This window comes from Ipomoea triloba, chromosome 6, assembly GCF_003576645.1.
Source record: "Ipomoea triloba cultivar NCNSP0323 chromosome 6, ASM357664v1".
Lineage (NCBI taxonomy): Eukaryota > Viridiplantae > Streptophyta > Magnoliopsida > Solanales > Convolvulaceae > Ipomoea > Ipomoea triloba.
This window is the reverse complement of record NC_044921.1, coordinates 22,544,565-22,562,981: the sequence shown is the minus strand read 5'-3', so window position 1 is coordinate 22,562,981 and position 18,417 is coordinate 22,544,565. Positions and strand designations below refer to the sequence as shown.

Below are 18,417 nucleotides of genomic sequence, written 5' to 3'. Positions count from 1 at the left end.
AAAAAAAAAAAAAGATAACTTCCACACCCCGTAATAAACCAACTCTTTTTTTTAATGATAAATTATATTATTAACCCAAAGAAATATAAATACACGAAACATACATTGATCCCAAAAGAAAAGTCAGCAATAGCGTTATCAAAAACATAAGATGGATAGCCATCTACACCCCCAAAAAAAAACGTAAATAGCAAAAGAGCCATAAACAATATAAGAAAGATTGTTAAAAAAAAAAAAAAAAAAAAAAAAAAAAAAGAAGTAATAAATTAAAATTTACTTAAAAGTATTAAAGAAAATAAATTTACTTAGAAGTGGTTTGACGGATGAATAAATAATTGAACAGTTAAAATGAAATAAAGAGAATACTAAATTACATCTAATTGTTACAAAATACAAAAATAATTTAAATTTTTTGAATTTTTTCATTGATAAGCTTTATATAAACTATTATTTCTAACAAATTTAAAAGACTCCTTGCATAAACTTCCAATGAAAAACCTTTTCTAAAAATTGTCATTGAAAAATCGGTTATAATAGATCACAACTTATATCTTCCAATCATAAAATCTAAACCAAGAGAGAACAATAGGTGAATAATAGAAAACATGCAAGGTTTGATTATTTTTAACCAAAAAGTAGCATAGAATGAAACCTGCTATTGTCTATTGCTACTTTTTTTTTTTGAAACAGTCTATTGCTACTAATGAACAAACACTGAGAAACTTGTAAATTTTTAAAACGTATCCTACAATTTACCAAGGACTTTATAATAGAGACAAATAAAAACCCTAACAATCACAGACAAGAATGTACTTAGTTCGTCACCCTAACAATAATCACCCTAACAATAACAGACAAGAATGTATTTAGTTCGTCACTGTTACGCACTACACATCACAATTTAAGCCTTGAGAAGTAAACAGAAAATTTGTAATAGCAATTGCAGCACATAGAAGAAAGTATAAAAGAGATGAAAAAGGGAACAAATGTTGATGAGGGTATATTATAGAAAATGAACATTATCACTACTTTGTATCTAAACAATTCTCTGGCGCTGCACTGCATAGGAACAAAGGAACAGAAACACGCTCGAGATGGCAAAATGTACGATAATATTCAAATTCAACATCTGCTCCTAGATGTCAGCGTCCAGAAAATTCCCAGAAAGTGTTACCTGTCATAGTAAAGCATGTAATCATCTTCTGTACTTAGAACCAATGCTATTAGGAAAGAAGATAAGCATCTAAAACCAGATTCCACCAATGCAAATTCACATCGGTATTTATGCACTCTATGACCAGTTTTTATTGTAAGCTCTGGAAACACTAAACCAAACTAGCAGACGAAACAGAGTAGTCACTACAAATTTCCAATTATTCTTTTTCTTTCTCCTGTTACAACATACACCTTCGGTTTCTAGCTACTTTGACTCAATGTAGTCTTGTACTTTGCAGTTTACACATCATGACATCAATCGACAACCCCAACCTCCCCAAACCTCTACTAATTAAACAGACACAAACCCCTGAAAATGTTAGGTAAAATGAATTGGTGTTTTGGGGGTTTAAACCTTCTACTTCATCTATCAAAATTGAATTGACTGCTTTTCAGACCAAACTCATCTAGACTTATCCACCCCCACCTTAAAATAAACAATGCCATCATAAAATAAGCATCTACACATGTCTTAGACAAAAGCAACAAATGGAAGGGCATAGAAATATAGAGAGATGAGAGCAGCTTGAATATGCACCTTCTCGCCTAGTTTAAATGCAGGAAGACCTTTATAAGGGCATGTACTGCACCGGAAAGCATCACCTAGACCACACTGCAAAAAGAAGACATGTCAGAACTGTATCACAGAGGTCTAATGTATCTCTGAAACTACAATCCCAAGTAAGCAATTGACATCTCATGCTAAAAGCTCCCTTTTATGACAATTTACAGAAACAACATAATTAGGTCATATGCACCAGGAGCAAAAAGAGTGTTTTAATATTGTTTACAAGCAATCTTTCTAAATGTATTCTAAGATTTTCATTTACCAAGTCATAGCAGAAGCAACAACTAAGAGCGTGCTTTACAAATTATTAACATGTAAAACTTTCTTAATGTACTCACAGGCATTGCTATACCCCAATTTGAGATAGAAAAAGCATTCTTCATTCATTCGTTGGCATGTCAATTGTCAAAACATATAATGAAAAAAGTAAAATTTGCAATTCAATACTGATGGACTGAGCATATCTGACTCTTTTTTCATTGCTTATCTAAAAGAAGGTATGCAACATTTATGTCTTCCATCAAACAAGGCTGAGTTAGAAAGTCCGATAACGAAGAGAGAACCAAATCCCAATTTTTGTATTTTCTTTAATTTCTAAGCACAGTTAGCATACAAATCTAGTACTCTGCTAGTTCTGACTAGACAAGCCTTTACACTAATATGTTAATTGATATAGGTAATATGCATGATCTGATAAGAGAAAATATTGATAAAAAGATGCCTAGTACAGCATAGAATAAATAGAATAACAAGTAAGTTTACTATACATTGCCACAAGCAGACTGAGGATTGTTTAGCTGATCCATGGTCAATCCAAGCTCCACCTTTGCCTCTGCTTCTGCTCGTCCACAAGTACAGTTTTTGCAGGCTTTCCTAGCACTCCCTACTTCACAATCACCAACTGGAAAACCAATATTACTACTAGAGTAAGTAGAAGCTAGCAATTGAATATAGCCTTGATAAATTCATAAGGTAATAACTAGGACAACCATCATAATAATTTACCAGTTGGAAGTTGAGGTTTCTTCAGATCTTCATCTGTTAGAAGGCTATCCTCATCAATGAGATCCATATCATCTTCTATCTGAACTTTGGGTAAACTTTTTGCAACTTTTTTAATAGAGAAGGATGAACCAATATTCCATGAAGGCCTCTTCCCAGTTACCTGTTAAATACCAGGCTGTAAGCTAATTACAGAATTTGAAGAATACAAGGCCATGTTTGTATAACATGAGCTGAGCCATTGGAAAAGGTTGGAATAACATACCCTATAAAAATTCCCATGAAGTGTTGAAATAAATACAAATCTTATAATGGAAAACCAGTTTCAATAAGACCAGATAAATGGATGTCATATACATATGCTGTCTAAGAAACAATGCCCCACACATAAGACTTAATAATACACAATCAACAAGAATATGAAGTTTTCCTATGGAAAATCACCAGTTTTTATTTTTTAAAGAAGATAAAGGGACAATGCACTGCAAGAATATCTGATCCTGATATCTTTCAGCTGAAAACAGTTCAAAAGGTGAGGATGATAAGTTTTACTTTCTTTTTTGAAAAATTGGGTGATGGGGAAGGTTAGATTTGAACCCCAAGTTTATTGCCTGTAAAGCGGCCTAGCTTAACCCAAACCCCAGGATGAGACAGTTGAGACTTGACAGCAAGGAAAGGTAAGAAAGGTATCAACTAAAACAACACAAAATAAAAGATAGAGCAAACCACTGAGAAAGCAAGAAACACTAACCCCAAAAGATGGCACAGATTCCAATGATTTTACATCCATAAAGCCAGCCAAGAGCAACTTCCGCTCAAGTGTAGATTTTGTCTGCAATTCAGATCCAACCAGGATTAGAAGGATCTTCATATAAAAAGATATGGAGTAATTAATATGCACAAAGGGAGACTTAAAGCCAACTTACCGTTGTCTCTGAAGCTGAAAGAGAAGTTGGCTTAACTAAAACAGTCGCACCAGGCTTCAATATTCTTGTGACATCTACAAATAACTGATCACTAGGAAACTCAAATGACCTAAATATAACTATAACAACATCCATGGATGAAAGTCCCACTGAAGAGATACCTGCAATTAGTTGAGAATAAATGTTAAACAAAATAAAGAACTGAAAATATAATGTAGATAAATAATTTGAGGGAAACCAAAAAAAAAAAAAAGCTTTGAGGCATGCCAACTGAATGATAAAGGTTTAACTTCTCACTCTTGCCCCATTCATACTTGAGAGGAATATGCAGTAAGATAATCATACACATCTTTAAAAACTTATAATACTGTATAATTTACTACACTAGTGTGTTATCACAAGTCACAGCATTAGAATGAATCAGACTGTGGTAGATCCTTTAAAACTATACTATGACTTAGCCAAGTGAACAACAGAAAAAGATGAACAATCAGCCCAACTACCAATATCAATAACAACAACAATAAAAAGGGAAAAAACAAAACAAAACAAAACAAAAAAAAAAACACTGGACCATAGATAAAGGCTCCTCTTTCTCTAGCAACTTTGAAATAAAATCCATCAACAAAGCCTATAAATCATTTTCACAATAAATGCAAGAAAGGAAGAAGGTGGAAGGCATCAAAGACAATGAAGAAACATGTTGAACACATATCGATAAACATATTTCAGTAACAGGATAGAATGCTAGAAATACAATGCAATAATCCAAAAGAAGGAAATGAAACATTAGTTCAGAACAAAGGAGAGCAAAAAATTTACTCTGAGATGAAGCCTGAGTAATGATTAAAGGATCCAACTTTTCAACTCCTTCCTTCTTCACCATCCCAATTGCATTCAGAACTGAACTAAGTGATACCGTTACATCATCTGTAAGCACCAAAATCCTATCTTTTGTAGTTGCAGAATCCTACATAAAGGACCAATGAAGTTAAGGCAGAATATCAGCAACCAATGTCCAACTCACTACAGATGAATTATGACACATTAAAAATCATGATTGCAATGTAAAATTTATTAAACAAGCATAAAATATAATTCCATAAGTTACTATTTACCCAATTCAAGTATAAATCCTAAAACAAACAAATTCAACAACAAAAATAAACAAATTAAATCAAATTATTATTATAATCTCCATCATCATTATTACTATTGTTAAGTAAACCCATTAAGCTCTCAGCAAAACAAGAAGAGTTCCTAACTTCATATTCTCGTGTGTTCCCCCAAAAACCCTAGTTGCTCAAGTGATGCAAGGGAAACTATAGATCAATTTCTTTCAAGTGGTAATATAATACAGAAGCCACATACTGGTGCGTAATTTCATGCGAGCGCTTTGAAGTTCTATCCATTACGACCTAAATCTCATACGATCTCAAGTTAGGCGGACAATTGAGCAGAAAATTACAATAATAAAAGCTTCATGGAAACTGTTCTCCAAGGAATTATAGATACAGGAGCTCACCATTATAGAGAGAATAGGTCTAAGTAGTGCTGGGAACTTGGAAGATCGATTCGCAGTTGGCCGAGTTGCAGAAGAAAGAACAGAAATTGAGAAACCTGTGCTGGAAGAGCCTCTCAAATCCTTTGTCTCACTTCAAGTTTTTACATGTTCAATAACTTTCAAAAATAAAATTGTTAAATAAGGGAAGCAAATTACGAATTTGCCGCTGGGCTTGGCCTAAAGCCTAAACCTACTGTTGGGCAAAGTAAGCTATGAATTCGGGTCGTCCTGACAAGATGAACTCAGTCCATATTTACAATTTTAAAACTCTACGTTTATAATTTTAGAATGAGTTAATACCACAAATGGTTCTCTGACTATTGGGCTAGTACTCCTTTTAGTCCTCGACTTTCAATTCGACCACAAATGGTCCTCTGACTTTCATTTTTTACCACAAATAGTCCTCTGTTAAATAGGTGTTAAATCTAGGGGTAATATCGTCAAATTGATTAATATTATTATGATTACTTCTTTTTGATAATTATATGACAACATAATTAATTTTAAACATTAAGTTAATAAATATAAAAACAAAATGGACATGACAAATTACATAAATGAACAAATTAAATAAAAATTCATGATTAATGTTCGCAATTTGTAATTGATTAATTATATTAATTCAACGGTGGCGGCCTTCAGTTATATCCCAAACAAAATGTTTGATCGATTAATGAAGAGTGAAAACTATTAATCGGCCATGTATGAACAACCATGAAAATGATGGAAGCAAGGTTTTTGGAAAAAAAAATCTTCCATTTTAATCTGTTGGTTAAATTAAAACAGATAGCTCTAATATTAAATCTTCATTTTGTACTCATAATTACGAGATATAAGGTGTATTATCTTTTTATTTATGAGTATTTATATTTGTTAATTGTTTCAATTATGCTTGTTGGTGAAAAATTCTAAACATTTTTATTTTATGACCATTATATATCAATTTGACAATAATACCCCTAGATTTAACACCTATTTAACAGAAATTTTAATGGATGACTATTTGTGGTTAGAAATGAAAGTCAGAGGACCATTTGTGGTCGAATTAAAAGTCAAGGACTAAAAGGAGTACTACCCCAATAGTCAGATGACCATTTGTGGTGTTAACTCTTTTAGAATTCTGTTTATAATTTTATATCTTAATATACAAAATTGCATTACTCAATATTCACAATTTTTGAGCTCTATATTCACAATTTTATAACCCTATATTCAACAATTTAACACGAAATAAAAAGATTGAGATACCAAAGTAAATGAACCATGCATATTATCCAAGGACTGTGGTGAAATGCCCAATATCATGTTATTTGCAATAAAGAAAAGGTAAGTGTAATCAAGATAAAAAAAATCTTATGTTGGTACTATTATTTTTAGTTGTCAGTCTTTAGTAAGGCACTTTTATTCGGTGTTATTTCATTTTATTCATAGTGAATTTGTTGGCCACTTAGCCCACACATTGACTCGAACAATTAATTCTCATACTGATTTTCATATTTGGTATTGTCTTCAGTTCCTTTTGTCTTCAACAGTTTTTTCATTAATACATTGATAGCTTTTATCTTTGAAAAAAAAAAGAAAATATATTTTATATCTTATCAAAGATTTTTGTCAAATAAAGACATAAAATAAATTGAAAGACAATTCAGCATTGTCACTAGTGAGATAAAGAATAATGGTAGACAAAAATTATTAAAGCTTAATTATTCATTTATTATTTATAAATGACATCGCATTAAAAAAAAAAAAAAAAAAAAAAAAACAATGCAATTCACGATACAGCAATACAGCCTGTTGGGAGAAAACATAGAAAAAATTTCCGTTGCCGGGAATCGAACCCGGGTCTTTCGGGTGAGAGCCGAATATCCTGACCAACTAGACTACAACGGATTAGTGATGATTGTTTCCACGGAGTTATTTATATTTGATCTTGTTGTTTATCCGCTAAGAACAATTATAATGATTTACTGATATATGTAGTGTTAGTTTTATTAGGTTGACATTCAACATTTAAATATAAATCTTATCAAATTGTGCTCTTTTTTCTTTTTTTGGCGAAAAGTGAGAATGTAAAAGAAGTGATGATTTTTAATAATGTGAATCTGTCTTATTTTCTTTGACATTTTACAATTTAGATTAGACCATTAAACACGAATTATTAATATCTAATGGTCAATACTCGACACTATACAAGACTCAACATTCGACATTTGCCACTGGCCCACTAGATACAACATTAGAAAGAGAACTTGATACATATCATTTGATCGTGGATAAAATAAAAGACTTAACATTTGTCACTTGACTGGAAAATAAATAAAATAACAAAATTGTCACTTGCCACCTCACTTTGCGGTTGGGCGAGGACATGCATAGTCATCCACCGCCTCATCCAATATATAGTAACTCCGGTTACTTTATCCAACTGCTGATCGGCGGTGGTCGTTGGACGGCAGGTCGCCGGAGACTAGAGTTCAGTTCCATTTCATACAGTGAGAGGACTGGTGGGTTATGGGCTTTGTTTTTATTTGGGCCACACCCGCCCATCTGAGATTCATTTCCGGCCCATGTAAAACCAAGAAAAGAAAACCGTCATTTTTTACGTGTTTTCCCTATCCCCTTGCTCTCTCTCTCTTGCTTGCTTCACTGAACGGACAATGGACTCTCTCGCTATACTCTCAACGCCTCTCTCTCCTCACCGCGCATCTCTCTCTACCCATCTCCGCTTCCGCCGGCACGGCCTGCTCCGCCACCCCTCTCTCAAGTTCACTCCGCCCTCTATCAAATGCATTCTCGATTCTCACCTCCCTACCACTCCGAAACCCCTCTCTGACTCCCAATTTCTCAGCAACAGCGATAGGCACTCCCTCCATCTCGCCTCGGCCCCGCAAACGCAGGCCGCGGCAATGCGCGGAGCCGAGGCCGACGTCATGGGGCTGTTGTTCAGGGAGAGAATCGTTTTCCTGGGGAACGAGATCGACGACTTCGTTGCCGACGCCATTAACAGCCAGTTGCTGCTGTTGGATGCTCAGGACCCCACTAGAGACATTAGGCTGTTCATCAATTGTTCTGGTGGCTCCCTAAGGTATATACTTCGTCATAGGAAGTTGAAATTTAGCTAAATTGATTTTTCTTGTGAAGATTCTTAGCTCATTTGTCTTCAGCTACGTACTGAGCTATTAAGATTTATTTCCATTTCATTGATTTTTCTCTTCGAAAACTGTCTACTCCGAGATAAAATTTCGAGTTTATATGTGAACTGCAGTAATTCATCAATGAACATTAACATACTTACATACATTTGGAGATATGACTTAGGATGTCTTCTGGCTGTAAACGAGTGCATAAAAAAGTTCACCTAGTAAAGTTTGGGAGTGTTATGGTGAGAATCTGCGCGAAAATCTGTTTGAGCAGGAATATGGACCCTGCACTGGAATAAGTAGCACTGTAGCAGTCTATCTTAGCTGGTTGGCTCTTGAACCGAAAATTGGTCCACTAACCTCTAGTGTAGCGGGTTGATTATTTTAAACAACATTGCTGCAGATACAAATATTTATTCTGGAGCCTGTTATTATGCAACTCCAGAAGCAAGTTTGTTTGAATGTGCATATATTTGCTGTGAATTTTTCTATTTTGTTGTTTAGTACTTAATGAAAATCTCAGTATGTCTAGTTTTAGAATTCTTTAGAATTAAGTAAAGGTTTTATTTATTTATTTAAGAAATACTCCGTTGAAAAATAGCATTTATAGAAATATGCTCATGTACTAAAGCTGTAGAACAAAAAGGGATGAAGCTTGAATTTAAGTAGTTTAATATTCAATTTAACTTTTTTCAACAGGACTGTTACATCTCCATTGCCAACTTCCTAAATGGCATAATTTAATTCGTATTGAACAAATATGAAGTAGAGTATACAAACAATCCATGTCTTGATCTTTAGTTTGTTGACTATTGGTTTACTCACTCATTGTAACAATATAATAAATGTACACAATATGCTTAAAGATTATCAATTGATAGATTGGTTGATATCCCACTACTTAGACTTCCATACTATGGACTATGTTTGCTTCAAAGATTATGAACCTTCTCTACTGGATTTCCATGTGCGAGTTCTGCTATTTGTTTCTATCTAGTCACATATGCAGCTAAAAACTACTGTTATTGAGATATGTTGAGTTGGTTACTACTTACTATAGTTCCCTTTCCAGTATTTGCCTATTATTTTACCTTGCTCAGTTGATTGAAGATGTTGAAGCAGTTGTTCCACTTCTTAGTTCTTGAATCATCTTTCAACTGATGCACTTGCCCTTTTCAGTGCAAGCATGGCTATTTTTGACGTTATCCAGCTTTTAAGAGCTGATGTATCAACAATTGCCCTAGGCATTTCAGCTTCAACAGCTTCTATAATCCTTGGTGGTGGCACTAAAGGGAAGCGTTTTGCAATGCCTAATACTCGAATTATGATGCATCAACCACTTGGAGGTGCAAGTGGGCAAGTAATTGATGTTGAGATTCAAGCCCGAGAAATCATGCACAACAAAGAGAATGTTATTAGAATAATATCCAATTTTACTGGCCGCTCATTTGAGCAAGTTGAGAAAGATATTGATAGGGATCGTTATATGTCCCCCGTCGAAGCAGTGGAATATGGCATAATTGATGGAGTTATTGACAAAGAAAGCATCATTGCACTTGAACCAGTTCCTGATCGGGTTAATGCTACACTTAGCTATGAGGAAGTCACTAAAGATCCAAAGAAATTTCTTAATCCAGAGATCCCTGATGATGAATTGTATTAGCTGGTATGGCACTTGCAGGTACCGACTTCTTTTGCAATTTCTTTTATATTATGGACTAGTGTGTGAACTTACACTATGAAACTTATTTAGAATAGTCATATTCCATGAAGATTGAGACAGTGTACTTGGCAGCTTCAGTCAGTTTACTGATGAACTTTAGACAATTGCATTTATTATTTCCTCATGCCCTGTGTAAAAATTAATCATAAGAAATATGGCCTTTGTCGGCAATTTTTGTATTCTACTAATAGCTTATAATTTTCGCCAGCGTACTACTATCTAATCTTTTATAAATTATTCTCTTATATGACACTCTTTCAACATTTCTGTAGATTATCAAAGGAATTTCTAATGACAATGCTCCTTTTTAGTGTTAAAATTAATTACCTATTTCTGTTTTTCATATCTTGCCAACAAAAATGGCAAGACCTAATAACTACTACATCAAAAGCTTCTTCATCTTCTTCTGATCTCCTTCTGGTGGGTTTGATGCCTCACCCTTTACTGTTTGATGTGCTAATCTCACACTGCAACACCATAGTATTTTATCTGGATACATGGATTACATGCTGTGATTTTGTTCATTTTTATTTATTTACATGTCATTCTTTAGCTAATTACTTAGATTTCACTCTTCTAAATGATTTTGTTCTTCTAAATTAGGCCTCTTGGATCTCTTTTCTTGGAGGGGGCATATGATGCATTTGCAGAGTCATCAGCTTTGTAGATTGAAGTCGAGGTTGATTGCAGCAGGAGAGCACGTTTGAGATTTAGTGTTATGGTTGAAACTTGAAAGATTATGTCTGCAATGGAACTACTTGTCCAAAAGAAATGTATGCTGTTTTTTAGGTTTTTCTTTCTTTCTTTTTAATTTTCCTCAAGTAGAGGGGATATTCAATGTATGGTAGCTCAATATGTCATGCGGAACTACTCATATTAATTCATCTAGCAAATGCCTTCCTGAAAGATTATACCCAAAAAATTGATGTCAAAAATATTCTGGCAAACTCAGGGTTCTGAGACGAGTGAGGTGAACTCAAGGCTTATCAAACAAGTTTTTTTATCTAAATACAATGGTATAAATATAGAACAAAATCATCACTTTGAGAATAAACGAGTTTAAATTTAACCAAAATCTACACAGAAATATCTCATGACTAAGTATGTTATTATAATTTTTTATGAAGATAAACATGTTCTTTTTTTAAAACTAAATATTTAAAGTTTTTTGAGTTACAAGCTGCGGAGCTAAGTAAATCCCTTCAATGAGATTGCTTTTAAGAGTTGAATATTGTGATTACCGAATTACCGATCTAATTAAGTTGTAATCTTCCTATTTGGTAAAATAGTTAACTAATCAGTCAATTTTAACTTATTTGATCACTATTAATTTTACTTGATTTAAAAAATTAATATAAATGTTTGCTTAATAAGTTTTTTGTAACTCAATTCCAAAATGTTTGGTATAATTTTTTTTCTTCAAAACAATATTTTTAATTAGTTTTTTGAAGAAAAAAATTGTACCAAACAGTAAACAACTAATTTATCAAAAACGCTTTTACAATTTACTAATATTATCAAATCATATTCTCTAACCTAATCAGATAACAACTATCAACTAGTCATAATCTTTTCTAGAAAAAATAAAACGAAAAAAAAAAAAAAAGACAAAACCCTAATGGAGTAAATGCTGTAGTCTCTAGTCTATCGTAACCTCCTTATCGAATTCTTCTCGAGTACTCCAGTGACTCCCCATTTTGACCTCACTTGACTCAAAATATCATAGAGAAGAACCTCTGCAACTGTCTGTACATGGAGGTAGCGAAACTCTTTCACATACCCTTTTGTTCATACGCATTAAGTTTTGTTTTTGTTTGTTGTTTTAATTTTTCAGAATTTACTTAATTTTTGGCGTTTCTCAATTAGCTGAGATGATTTTGGAGCGCTTCAAGTTCTGGTAATGGTTTTCGTATATAATAGGATTTTCGGTGATTGTACGATGATAATTCAATCTTGATAAAAGTTATACATTTCGGTATACCCTGCCTTATTATTGTGTGCTATTTTCAGAGCTTGAAGGGAATTTGCCTCTTTGTTTCACAGTTCATGCTCAAATAGTGATATTCTCAACTATGATATAACAATAGGCATTACTAGAACTGGATTAGATGGAGTTTGTTTAGCAGTTGCCTTGGCATTAAGCTTAATGTAGTATTTGCAGAGGTTAAGGCTTATTTCGTGATATGTGTTTTGATGCTTTTACTGGTGCAGAATGGCAGAAGCAAAAGAAAGAATTGTTGTGCGTGCAATACCTTCAGACATGCAATCCTTTATGAAGCAGTGTGAAAGTCATGAGAAGGAAGTCCATTCTCAAACTTAATCTAGCCTTCATGAACCGGTAAGATACCAGACTATGCGTGAAATTAAGCAAACAAACAAGTAATAAGAAGACGGAAAGGGGTACACTCCTTTCCAAGCAATAGGCTTGAGTTTGAATCCTACCTCCCCCATCGTTGTCAGTTGTGCATTCATGTTGATTAATGGCTATCTAGGACTGGGCACATTTCGGGTCAACCCCGAATTTTCGCGGGTTCGACCCGAAAAAGCACCATTCGGATCGGGCTCGACCCGTTTCGGGCCCAACCCGATCCGAAGACTGCTGTGGCTTCCTTTCTCGGTTCGGATTTCGGATTTGAAATTTTAATTTCGAATCCGACCCGAAACCCGAGATATATGGATACTATAAATATTAAATTTTGGGTTAGGGATCTTAGGGCTATTCATTTCATCTTCCGCCTCCCTCTCTCTTTTTTCTCTCTGTTTCTCTGATTCTCTCTCCCCACTTGCCTATCTTCTCTACTCTCTCAAATCTCATCCCTCACTCTCTGCGTTTCTCACACTATCACCTTCTCCGGTCTTCGCGGCTCCGCTTCTCGCCCTGGCGTCTCCAATTCTCACCTCTGGGTCTCCAACTTTCACCGGCCGTCTCTGGATCTCCGGCTTTCACCCAGATGTCTACGGCTCTCTGTCCTCCTCTCTCTCAAGCCTCGCCTTCGCCTTAGCTACTCAAATCACTCCCGGTAAGTCCCCTTTGTCTTACTTGAACTTTAAGTCGCCTCTCACCTCTCTATCACTCATTCTCTCAACTCTCTATTTAGGAAACCTTAGATCTCCTTTGGGGTTTTGACTTGTGTTGTGAGTTGTGAGTTGTGACCGCCGTCTACCAGTCCGCTACGCAAAGGCTGCCATCAAAGCCGCTTTGGCCATGAAAATCTTACAGGTAAAATATTTACTTTATTTGTTTGTTTGTTTTTTTCACTTTTTTTCCAGAAAATTAATCTTTAATACCAATAGTTTTTAAAAAGCTGTTCCTTTGTATTCTTGTCAGAGATTTGTTTGTATTTGTTTTTGTCTAGAAATTTTTTTCCCAGGGAAATATATCTATTTTGTGTATTCTGAATTTGTTGTATATGTTCTATATTTTTAATATATTTTGTGTTTAGAAATTAGATGTTCATACTTCATATATTGAAAAGTTTACTTATTTTTTTTTTTACAGAAGTTATTTTTGACATTTTTAGAAAATTTGAGACTTATGTTATTTATATATTATAAAAGATTTGGGAATGTAATAAAACAATTATAACATTTTTTAACATACAGAATACATTTTGTTTTCTTTTTTTATAAGTTTTAATATGAGTTAAACAGTGTGTGCATAATTTGTCTTTGTCTCTTCGATTTTACACAGTTTGTGTGTTTGATTTGATTTTTAATTGTTTGCGTATGGTTCTTTTCAAAAAAAAAATTGTTTGTCTATGTTTGATTTTAAATAGTTTGTCTCCTTTAAAAAAAATAGTTTGTGTCTTAGTTTAGTGTTTATACTTTATATATACACTTAAAAATCTAATTGTTTTAAATTTTTAGTTGGTAAAATTCAGTGAGTTCACCAAATTTTAGTGCTTATTTCTTTTATTATGTTATGTAAGTTTAACAATTTGTAAGTTAAAAAAGAATATTAGTCTTTAGACTTTAAAAAAATATATAAAACTGGTGAATGGAAATTTCATGTGAGAAATTATATTTTTTTCCATTTATTTTATTTTGAGGTTGAATTGTTATATTTAATTTTATAATGAAAATTATATTACAAATGTTTTTGCACGTTAAATTAATGTTCAATTTATTTTTTCTCATTCATATTTTTGAATTTGCAGGTTGCATTGTTATTGATGGTTCGTTGGTTCCTTTGCATTTCTATTAGGCCATGTTTGGTTCGCAGGAAGTGGTTTTCCACGGGAGGTGGGTTCCGAAATTGCTCTTTTCCCTTGTTTGGCTCACCGGAATTTGTTTTCCCTTGGAACTTCAAATCCTCATTTTTGAGGAAAATAAAATCCGAGCTCTACCCTGGTATTTTGTTTTCCGGTGGTGCTGGGAAGAAAAGTTTGTTGTCAAGACCATTTTACCCATGTTGTTTTCTTCTTCCTCCCCCTTTCTTCTGATTCTTCTCGCTGATGGACCTCCGCTCGCTGCCTCATCCTCCGCTGCCGCGAGTCCGCGCCGCCGCGAGTCCACTTCCTGCGCCGCCACTCCGCCTCTCATCTTTTTCGCAAATTAAAGAGAGGAAAAAACAAACATGGATGAAAAAATGATAACCAACCTGAGTCAAGGTTGCCTTCTTCTCTGAGCTCTCTTCGATTTTCCCATTTCCTTCTCCTCTCTAGCTTGGCTTCTTCGATTGCTTTTCTTCTCCCAAATTCTTCGACTGCTTTTGCACTTTGCAGTAGTGCAATGGGTTTGGTCCTGATGGGCTACAAATGGCAAATGGGTCAGCACATTAGCACTTTGGACTTTGGTAGGCTTAATAATAAGAAGGTTTATGGGTTTAGATAATAATAATAATAATAATAATAATAATAATAATAATAGGGGCATTTAGGTCTTTATACACATTATTCCTTACCATTCTAAACCTAACCAAACAACATAATTTATTTTCCCAGCAACTTCTTTTCCACCAACCAAACAACATAATTTATCTTCCTAGTAACTATTTTTCCACAGAATTTCACTTCCATTTCCCTTCCAATACTTTCCGCGAACCAAACGAGCCCTTAGCAACAATAGAATGGAAAATTTGTAAATCAATGTTGTGGTGCATTGTAAATCAAAGCCTGCAATAGACAATTAATAACCTAAAAAAACTAAATCTGCTTTTAATTTTGTTGCCCCCAAAGCTAATTAATGCTTTTGATTTTGTTGCCCCCAAAACTAAATATATATTGGGACAATGAACCGAGGCCAAAAGTAAAAAATCCACTTAAATAATTCGATCAATGGATAGCTATAAATGACGTAACTAGTCTGTGCGTATTCAAAATTTTGGAACAATTAGAATTTCGGGTATATTGGCCCGAACCCGAACTAAAACCGACCCGAAACACCCGAACCCGATGCATGTCTCTTCTATTCGGTTCGGTTTTCGGACTTGAAAATTTCCAACCCGAAAATTTTCGGGTGACCTAAATGTGCACGGGTCGAACCCGAACCCGACCCGTGCCCACACCTATGGCTATCTATTGTTTTTGTTCAGCATTTGACATTACTTAACTAAACAAGAATATCAGTTAGCTAATAGTTCTGTAAAATTTGCAGAAAGGATTCTGAACAGACTAAGCAGATAGAAGAGCTGCTGAAACAGAATTGGGGTATTAAAACTCTTACTTATACCCTTATGTTCATATGCATAAACTTCTGTTTTTTTGCTTTTGCTTTTCTTTTGTTTGTTTTTGTTTTTTTAATCAGCAGAATTTACTTAATTTTAGGTGCTTCTCAATTTGCAGACATGAATTTGGAGTGTCTCAATTTCTGGTAATGATCTATTTTTGTTTTCTTTTTGTAGAATTGGGTTGATTAATTGGGCAAATGCATTCTTTTTCAAATTTTTGATATGGATGCTTTGATATCAAGTATGCTATGTTGAAGATTCTCAGTTCATTGATCGAGAGAAAGAGTGTTGGTGTTATTTTGGATATCTGTGGGAAAATGGAAAATGGGATGATGGGTGGTAAGAGACATCATTTTGATGTTTATAGCTTTGTGATGGGTAGGTTTCTCCAGAATAACGAGGTTGAAATGGGCCTGGAATTCCACAGAAGGATGACTGGGAATGGGTTTGTGCCTAATATTTTAGTTTGTAATAAAATTTTAAGGACTCTTTACAAAGAAAATCGAGGGGGTGTTGCACATCAGTTTTTCTTATTGATGCAAGAAGTAGGTCCAAAGCCAAGTCTGGTGACATTTAGTACGATGATTAATGCATTCTGTAAGGAAAGAAGGTTGGATGAGGCATTCAAACATTATGTTTTAATGACCGCAAAAGGTATAGAGCCTGACATAGTTGTTTATAGCATTTTAATTGATGGTTTGTTCAAGGCTGGAAAGTTCGACAAGGCAAATCAACTGCTCTCAGCTGCATTAGGTAAAGGCATAAAATTGGATGTTGTTTGTTTCAGCACCATAATTGATGGTCACATACGAAGGGGAGATATTCTAAGAGGTGTTGAAGTTTATAAGAGAATGTTAAGGGAAGAAGTCCGGCCAAGCATTGTTACATATAGTATCCTTTTAAATGGCTTGTGCAAAAATGATCGGCTTCTCGAGGCATTTGGAGTGTATGGTCAGATTGTAAAAAACGGCATTCAGCCATCTCTTGTTACTTACAGTAGTCTTATTGACGGTTTCTGCAAGCTAGGAAATTTTATAGAGGGATTTCATTTATATAAGGATATGGTAAATAAGGGACATATTCCTGATGTTACTGTTTGCAACATGCTTATAAATGGTCTCGTTAAACAAGGGTGGATGGACGATGCACTTGTGTTCTTTTATCAAGTTGTTAAAAGCGGATTAGTTCCCAATGTTTATATATTTAATACATTGATGGATGGGTTCTGTAGATTGAAACAAATAAAGGAGGCCATAAATCTGTATATTCTGATGGGTGCTTATGATATAGTCCCAGATCTAGTGACTCACACTCTAATTATCCGAGGCATTTTTGAGCTAGGGAGATTTCGTGAAGCCTTAGCGTTTTTCTTCCAAATCCTGAAGAGGGGATTCCTTCCCGATGTTGTTACATATTGTGTTCTCATTGACGGGCTTTGCAAATGTCATAATCTAGCTGCCGGATTACAGGTTTTTGAGCTTATGAAGAAAACTGGAACACAACCTGATATTGCCATTTATAATGTTCTCATAAATTCACATTTCAAAGAAGGTCATTTGAGAAACGCATTGGAGCTGTTCAAACACGTCTTGGATTGTGGACCAGATCCCAATATTGTGACCTACAACACTGTAATTTGTGGCTACTGCTCTATGAAAATGTTGAAGGAAGCCATTCGACTTTTTGAAGAGCTGAAGCAGAGACGAATCAGGTACAACACAATTACCTTAACAATTCTGATTGATGGGTTCTGTAAAGAAGGTAGAATGGACGATGCAATGTCATTATTCTCTGAAATGACGGGAAAAGATAAACTCCCCAATGTGGTCACATACAGCTGTTTAATTGATGGCTACTTCAAGATTTACTCTTTGGAAACAGCTTTCGAGCTCCACAAAGCAATGCTCAGCAACAATATTTCCCCAAACATCATAAGCTACACAGTTCTGATTGATGGCCTTTGCAAAAGGGGAATGGTGAAAGAAGCATCATCTATCTTTTATTCTGCTTTGAGATGTGGTTTATTGCCCGATGTCATAACCTATGGTGTTCTGCTCCGTGGTTACTGCAAGTTTGGATGGTTGGTAGAAGCGAGATCATTGTATAACCACATGCTTGAAGCTGGGATTAAGCCGGATAGCCTTGTACAGAATACAATTGCAGAATACGATCTTCATCCTTGAACAAGTAGACAACTCGAGAAGGAACCAGTTTCTATTTGTACTGAATACACTGTACAATACCTGGGCATTTTAGCATGTTCTTAGTATTATTATTATTCATTGTAAAGTATAGAGGTTAGGGATTCCAAGTTTGTACTATAGCAGAACTACATATTAATGGAAAAGTCTCTACATAATTCTACTTTCTCTACATTCCGGGGTATAAATGTAAAGGTGATCTTATGGAAAATGTTTTGCTATCGTTCTGATTGTGACTTGAATCCATTCACAAGATGCAGGCCATTAGTACAGATGAATTGATCAAGAATCTATGATGGTGCTCGCACGGGCAGCTCAGAGAATTGAGCACAAACACTGGTCTTCCATCTAATAGGTTGTTGAGTCATTGTAATTTGCTCTTATATTATTGGGCTGAAATGTGATTGTGT

At 34.6% G+C, this 18,417-nt stretch overlaps 3 protein-coding genes, 1 long non-coding RNA gene and 1 other non-coding gene across 5 annotated transcripts; 2 read left to right on the top strand and 3 right to left on the bottom strand.

The window, feature by feature from the left end:
* Positions 1–751: 751 nt before the first annotated feature.
* On the bottom strand, positions 752–5,495 carry LOC116021537 (anamorsin homolog). Its single transcript, XM_031261960.1, has 8 exons — positions 5,237–5,495; positions 4,534–4,681; positions 3,712–3,872; positions 3,537–3,617; positions 2,789–2,948; positions 2,551–2,684; positions 1,754–1,828; positions 752–1,174 (listed from the first exon to the last, which is right to left on the bottom strand). Exons 1-8 carry the CDS (start codon positions 5,237–5,239, stop codon positions 1,136–1,138), a joined length of 801 nt encoding a protein of 266 aa, XP_031117820.1. The 5' UTR covers positions 5,240–5,495; the 3' UTR covers positions 752–1,135.
* Positions 5,496–7,092: 1,597 nt separating this feature from the next.
* On the bottom strand, positions 7,093–7,165 carry TRNAE-CUC. The gene has a single exon. It is a non-coding gene; the product is annotated as a tRNA-Glu (tRNA).
* Positions 7,166–7,886: 721 nt separating this feature from the next.
* LOC116021551 (ATP-dependent Clp protease proteolytic subunit 4, chloroplastic) lies at positions 7,887–11,044 on the top strand. The gene is made up of 3 exons (XM_031261979.1): positions 7,887–8,360; positions 9,595–10,096; positions 10,742–11,044. Exons 1-2 carry the CDS (start codon positions 7,933–7,935, stop codon positions 10,076–10,078), a joined length of 912 nt encoding a protein of 303 aa, XP_031117839.1. The 5' UTR covers positions 7,887–7,932; the 3' UTR covers positions 10,079–10,096; positions 10,742–11,044.
* Positions 11,045–14,574: 3,530 nt separating this feature from the next.
* On the bottom strand, positions 14,575–14,853 carry LOC116022388. The gene is made up of 2 exons (XR_004099174.1): positions 14,739–14,853; positions 14,575–14,656 (listed from the first exon to the last, which is right to left on the bottom strand). It is a non-coding gene; the product is annotated as an uncharacterized LOC116022388 (long non-coding RNA).
* A 1,174-nt stretch (positions 14,854–16,027) lies between these two features.
* On the top strand, positions 16,028–18,195 carry LOC116022387 (putative pentatricopeptide repeat-containing protein At1g31840; the record flags this gene model as incomplete). The annotated part of the gene is made up of 1 exon (XM_031263098.1): positions 16,028–18,195. A coding segment is annotated over one exon (1,962 nt), but the record flags the coding sequence as incomplete, so codon positions are not given.
* Between the last annotated feature and the right edge of the window lie 222 nt (positions 18,196–18,417).